The 7,179-nt window shown below is 50.7% G+C and overlaps 1 protein-coding gene across 1 annotated transcript; it reads left to right on the top strand.

Annotated features, from left to right (window-relative positions):
* Positions 1-3,206: 3,206 nt before the first annotated feature.
* LOC125754706 (uncharacterized) lies at positions 3,207-6,313 on the top strand. The gene is made up of 4 exons (XM_049107783.1): positions 3,207-3,346; positions 4,550-4,992; positions 5,416-5,564; positions 6,143-6,313. Exons 1-4 carry the CDS (start codon positions 3,207-3,209, stop codon positions 6,311-6,313), a joined length of 903 nt encoding a protein of 300 aa, XP_048963740.1.
* Positions 6,314-7,179: the final 866 nt, after the last annotated feature.

Raw genomic sequence — 7,179 nt, 5'->3', positions numbered from 1 at the left:
CATATTCTAATGCAAATGCATGTATTTTCATTAGTTTGCCGTGGCCCATGACTTGCAATCACTGAATGGCAAGGAAGCCCCTAAAATAAGTCCTATGTTATAAAGCAAACAACAGGTTTCCAGAGATACTAGTTTGGAATAGTGTTACCAACAGGCCTATAAATTTGCAGAATATTTTCCTTCTCATCTATTTCCTTAGTCCCTCACCTCAACCTTCTAAGGAAAAGTATTACTCTCATTCCACAGATGAAGAGACTAGAGTTTACAGAAAAACAATCGACTTAATGTTGCAGGGGGTCATTGAGCGGATATTACCACTGGTTGCCCCACACGCAGGACCTGGGCAATGGAGGGCTCCTCCTCTCCTCCCCTGTCCTTGGAATTACTTTCTGCCCCCAGTTCCCACAATAAGAGCTGTTTTCAAGGAGGCAGCCTTGACAGAGGAAGGTGTTCTTGAGAGCATCTGGACTATGTACCTGCAGTTAAAGCCTCTATAAACTTTAGAGATTTAGGTGGGTGGGTGTGGAGATCTATTCATCTTGCAACCATCCAAGACAAGTTCTCTTGCTTATTACCATCTACTTGGTATTGCTTGCTACCATCTACAATGTCCCTTTGCAGGTATTTTCAATGGGATCCCAATCCCAAGGCTTAGGGGAAATGACCTTAGCCAAGCTACTGAGACCTCTCCATTCTCCTGACCATAGAGATTAGTTTGAAGACTCAGATTTGGTGGATCTTATGGAAGATGGTCTTTCACCGAGATTACAAGCTTCAGGGAAAACTGAGCCAAAGTTTTCCCTGAAATTCTGGGCCAAATTTGGATGATATCTTCAACGTGAGAAGGCTGGCCAACAAAACCAGGGGCAGAGGGAGAATGAGATTCCATTTATTTGCTGATGCAAACTTGAACTGAATTTCTGGCCTAAGTATCTGGTCAGAGTATATTAAGACTATACTCAAATCTAGGTCCTCCAAGAGCCAATTGTCTCCTGACGCTACACCCCAATAGTCCTAGCCTCCTCTTGGGATCGTAAGAGTCCATGTCACAGGCTTTTTGGCACTCACAAAAGTTTTACCTATACTTTGGTGTCAAAAATAGCCAGTTTCAAGGGCTGGTGCATTACTTACCAGGTCTATGATCTGAGGCAATTAACTTGACCCAAATCTCAAAAGCGTCATCACTATAATGGGAATATATATCATGGGAAGGCCTGCCTCATAAAGTTGTTACTGTCTGTCCAACATTTAATTAATTAGTATGTGGTAAACATCCAGGAAATCGTAGTCTCCATAATTATTATTCACTACTGAGAGACCTTTATTTTTTTATTTTTTATTTTTTTACTGAGAGACCTTTAATGAGATAAGGCAGAGAAACATGAACCTTTCCGAGACTCATCTACCAATATATAAAAATAATTCAGTAGAATGCATAACTGACCTTTAGCAGTGTATGTTGCATGGAGGAAGGCTAGCAATTCTGGGTTTCATTGGAAAGCTATTCACTGTTTCTGATACTAACAACTTCTTATACTGAAAAAAAAAAGTGATGTAATGCGGGATAATGAAAGAAAATTAATGTTTACTGAGCATCAGCCAGGTGTCAAGCTTGTCCTAGGCACTATCATAAACAACACATCATTTAATCCCTACAAATGCCCTATAAGGAAGTAGGTGTCATTATGCCCATTTAATGGATCCAAAAACTAAAGTTCCAAATATAATGAATGGAAACACGTGGTAGTAAGTAGAGCTAGGATTTACAAGTAGTGATATCTGCTCTCCTATCCGTGTTCTCTTTCATAGTGTCCCATCTCACAATGGACCAGTATAGCCACCCCTACGTATTTAGAAAACATCTAAGTCCTCCCACAGATGTGGAGAGAGAAACGTTCTTCCCAGATCATAAACTCCTACAGGTAGGCCTAGTGTCTCACCTCTAAGATGAGGGGACCCAACCCCTTAAGTCACAGAACCAAGACAATGCCAATTGTCTCCCCCATTCCAGGTAACCCCATCTTTTCCCTTCAATTCCTTCTTGATTCTGAACCCCTAATCATTGTCTACTAGAGCCAGAATAAGGTTACCCTCAAAATGTCTGGATTGTGTTTCCAAATTTTCCACTTATCAGCTATGTGAGTAATAATTTTTTCTGCCTCCCTCTTGATAAAATAGGAATAGTAATACTTGCATATTCACATTTATCGAGGCAGTGTTTGTTAAAAAAAAAAAAGAAAGAAAATTAAAAAGCCCAAGAGACAACCAACCATACAGCAAAATGAAAACTGCACACGTGGTTACTTGTTCTGCTCCATTGTGTTCATTCTTTTCCTTCATCATTTCAACATAAATTCCTAGGGAAGCAAACTCTATCTCTCCTTTCTCAATTCCACTGCCTGGTCCCATGCTGTATGCACGATTGGAATCTATTGATTTATGAACCTTTCACCAAATCCTAGAATACCACTTGTTTCCAGTTCCTTGCTCTCCAACACCAACCTCTTAAGATTGGGGAAGCAGTTATAAATGAGGCTTCGTAACAACCTAAAAATAGCTTCACAACATCCACGAAGAGACTCTTGATTGGTCACCACATTTCCTGCCCCCTTCCACGGTGCAGGAAATGACCGCATCCAAAAGCCCTGTGGTGAAAGGCTGTAGATGTGATGGAGTCCACTGTATTGTTTAGCACACATCCCGCTCCAACTGCAAAACATCTCCGAATGTTCAGGTAACCCGTCGCTGTCTCGGAACGGGGTGTATCATCAAGTAGACTTCAGCTGTCGTTATTCTTCCTAGAGAGCCTCTCTCCAAACATTCAGCGTCTTCACCTTGCAAGATGGTCCCGGCCTTAGCTATTTGCAAACACTGGAAAATAAAAACAGCTGCTTCCTCTGTTGATTAATTCTCCGGGGCATTGCGTTCTGGGGCTACGTCCCCAAAAATAAAAATAGAAGCACCACCAAAAACATGTTAGGTGGTCAAATAAACTTTGGAGATGTTGCACATTCAAAAACCTTCTTGGAAAGTCACTGTGTTCGTTGGCATGTTTAAAATTCACGATAGACCTGCTCTCAAGGGGCCTTTTAATTTAATTTAGCGTAATTCTTCCCTTTATGGAACGTGTTAACGTCACACGAGGTGACGGTGAAGAATCACTGTTAGTTTTGGTGAGTGTAGCAACGTCTGGAGCAGGTGCCACGATGAGCCACACTGCTCAGGCCGTCGGCGTGGAAGGCCACCCGGCTCCTGGGAGCCCTGCCGGCCCACGGCACCTGCGCCGGGCTCTCCGCAGACCCGGCCTTCGAGCAGCTTCAGGCTGGAGAGAGACACGGTCACCAAGGTTAGGCCCCCTTCCTGGGGGGGGGGGGGCGAGCGCTGCATGAGTGTGAAGGCCAAACTGTCCCCCCCACCACCCTGACCGGGGACAGACTGTGTGTCCTGCCTGGGGCCTGCGTGTCGCTCCCTCGGGCTTCCTTTCCCTCCTGCAGGGGCTAATCCTGATCATCCTAAAGCTCTCTGCCGCCACTCCTCATCTCAGAGCTGGCTTTCCTGGGAACCCAACCTGCAACGACGGCCGGGGGGGACAGTTTTGACCTTCTGGATAAACCCTGAAGACTTTTTTTTTTTTTAAGATTGTATTTATTTATTCATGAGACACAGAGAGAGAGAGAGAGAGGCAGAGACACAGGCAGAGGGAGACGCAGGCTCCATGCAGGGAGCCCGGCGTAGGACTCATCCGGGGTCTCCGGGTCACACCCTGCTGAGCCACTCCAGGGGTCCCAAACCCTGAAGACTTTTTTTTTTTTAGACATTTTATTTCTTTATTCATGAGACACAGAGAGAGAGGCAGAGACCCAGGCAGAGGGAGAAGCAACTCCCTGCGTGGAGCCCGACGTGGGACTCATCCCGGGTCCCCGGGGTCATGCCCCAGGTGGAAGGTGGTGCTAAACCTCCGAGCACCCGGGGTCCCAACCCCGAAGGCTTTAAGGGTGAGGTGACAGGATGCCCCACCATAGTGCAGGCGAAGGGGGGGCAGCTGGGGAAGCCCGGGGCAGGCAGAGCAGGACTCAGGAGCGCTTCACCTGGGCGGCTGGGCCCCGAGGCCGTCGGCCTTGCCTGGGGAGCCGCCGACCCGGGGCAACTCCAGCGGCCTCTCCTCCAGGGCCCTGGGGGGGGGGGGGGGCGCAAACCGGGCGGCTCCAGGGCTCGTTCCTCGGTGAAGCCTCCCTGACTGCAGGACAGCCGCCAGCTCCTGCTCGAGGCTCGGCTGGGCCCCCGCCACCACCCCCGGGAGTCCGCGGCCTCCAGGCGGAGGCCCGCCTGCAGCCCCGCTTGCCTCTCTCGCCGACTCTATTTTAAGGTGCCTTTTGTGAACCCCACGACCACCTCCTGTCATCCCCTGTGCTCAGCCACCGATTGTGTCTTCTCGGAGGACGGGGAGCCCCCCCCCATCCCGGGTTCCCGTTTGACGTAGACAGACACTCGCCAGCATAGAAACCCACTGGCTCGGCACCTGTGGTAAACCTCCCCCTTCATCCTCCAGGGTCAGGAGCAAATGGGTTACCCCAGAACCTTCCGGGCACCTCGTTTTCTCAGAGCAGCCCCGCCTTCGAGAGCACCTTCGGGCCAAGAGCGGCGCAGTGTATCCCCAGTCCAGATTGCTCCCTGATTGTGGGGCCCTCGGTGACCCAGCGCCTTCGTACTTCTTGAACCTGCGCTTCACCTTCCAGCCCCAGCCCCGCTGGCTTCATTCCACACGCCAATCACGTCGCCTCCCTGCTGGGCACTTTGCCCTTATGTCCCCTTTCCCTGAACCATCCCCCACCCCCACCTCCCCGTCCCTGGTCCCAGTGGCGGGTGTGGTTGGCTCCTTCCTGTCATTTACATCTCGGCTGAATGTCACCTCCTCGGATGAACCTTCCCTGACTACTCAGGCTGGAGTGGCTGTCTCGTCCCTGTCTAGCTCACCACCCCATGTTTTAATAGGCATATTTTTAAAGATTTTATTTATTTATTGGAGGGAAGAGAGCAAGAGCATGAACTGGGGCGGGGAGGGGGGGGTGGTGGCAGGGGCAGAGGGACTCGATCCCAAGACCCTGAGATCATGGCCTGAGCCCAAGGCAGATGCTCAACCACTGAGCCACCCAGGTGCCCCACATCAGCCCATTTTAATTGTCTGCATGGCACTGATTTTAAGATTTTATTTATTTATCCATGAGAGACACAGAGAGAAGCAGAGATAAAGGCAGAGGGAGAAGCAGGCTCCCTACGGGGAGGCTGATGCAGGACTTGATCCCGGGACCCTGGGGTCACGACCTGAGCCCAAGGCAGACTCTCAATCCCGGAGCCCCCAGGGGGTCCCCACACCGATATTTCCCCTTATTTCCTGACCCCCCCCCCCCACGGCAGCCCCACAAGACAAGAGACTTACTCTGCCGCTGGCTGCTTGCCCACGGTGCCTGCAGCAGGGTCTGGCGGGTCGTGGGTGCTGCATGAGGAATTGCTGGATTGATGAAGTGTCAACGGAGTCTGGTCTTCAGGTCGTCTTCCCAACAGCAGTAAGGGCGCACCTGATGGTGCCCTGAACCAAAGGGGCCGAGGAGGTTTTGCGATCCAGTGGCTCAAACCAGGCCACTGAGGTCCAGGCCGGGCCGGGCGCAGGGTGGGGGCCGGGCTGACGCCTTCCCGAGCCGCCGGGTCCCGAGAGGTCACATCACAGGAGATGCGACAACAGCTGGGGTGTGTCCGCAGCACCCACGGGTGGGATTTCGCTCTGCTCCTGGGGTGTATGACCCCCGTAGGGAGTCCCTGGCGTGTTCCCTGGCACGACGCAGTGGTCCCTATAGGAAACTTGTTTAAGAGTCCGGAGAACGGTTTTCTCTCCTCTCTTGCCTGGGTTTTTCTAGGCTTGATGATGTCATTTTCACACCCTCCTCCCTCCAGGATCATTTCTGAACCCAGGGACATTGCCTTGAAGACAGAGCCATGTGCTGGCCCCCAAACCAGAAGTGCTTATAAAGATAATTGGGGATGAACCTGGGGGTTCACAACGAAGAAGGACTATTACAGGGAGGTGCCTGGACTCCTGCGTCTTCTGAGCCCAGCACTGTTCTCCCTTTCTGTCCCTTCCCCTTAGAACAGTCTCACCCCAAAATTAAATCCCACTTGGGAATCCACGGCATTTGTTGAGCAAGCTACAATGAGCGTGGGCCAGGAGACTTTCAATTTAAAGCACGCCAACAACCACAACCACAACCACAACCAAACAACACAAAACCCGTGTGAAAGGAGATGTACCGACGTGTGACCCAGGTTTGTCTGTAGGGGGGCTAGGAAAGAATTATTTTCCTTCTGCCTATTTCTATAGTGCTTTCCTATAGGAAGCATGTATAACTTCTTTTTTTTTTTAATAATTTTTTAAAGATTTTATTCATTTATTCATGAGAGACACAGAGAGAGAGAGGCAGAGACCCAGGCAGGGGGAGAAGCAGGCTCCATGCAGGGAGCCCGACGTGAGCCTCGATCCCAGGTCCCCAGGATCAGGCCCTGGGCCCAAGGCGGCGCCGAACCGCTGGGCCTCCCGGGCTGCCCACATGTAGAACTTCTATAGCGACGGAGAAAACTCTGCGGCTTTGAAAAGACAGCGGAAGAGGAAGGCAGAGCTGCCGCTACAGCTCCAGGCCTGCTCTGGCACCGCAGGAAGAACTGGCTTCAGCCGCCGGGCGGGGCAAGGTACCTCGATTCAAGGTTTTTGCCCTTCAAAGAGGGACTAAAACCACGGGTCTTTCCCTCCCGACAGCGGGAAGCAAGCTGGGAGGGGGAGGAAAACGGACCCGAAGGAGGGACTTATCTTTGTAAGCACCTCTGGTTTGGGGGCCAGCCCACGGCTCTGTCTGCAAGGCAATGTCCCTGGGTTCAGAAATGAATCCTGGAGGGAGGAGGGTGTGAAAAGGGCATCATCAAGCCTAGAAAACCCAGGCAAGAGAGGAGAGAAAACTGTTCTCCGGACTCTTAAACAAGTGGGAAAAGCAATGGTTGAAAGAAAGGCGCCGTAACCGTTTTTGCTTTTCTATTTGTAAACATTTTCTCCCTCTACACCCTACTCCTGCCCCCCTCCAAGAATACCTGAAAACAAAACTTTTTCTGAGCTGTTGTCTGAGACCTGCTCCAACT

This window comes from Canis lupus, chromosome 3, assembly GCF_003254725.2.
Source record: "Canis lupus dingo isolate Sandy chromosome 3, ASM325472v2, whole genome shotgun sequence".
NCBI classification, from domain to species: Eukaryota; Metazoa; Chordata; class Mammalia; order Carnivora; family Canidae; genus Canis; species Canis lupus.
The sequence above is the reverse complement of the archived record's forward strand: the minus strand, read 5'-3'. Positions and strand labels throughout refer to the sequence as shown.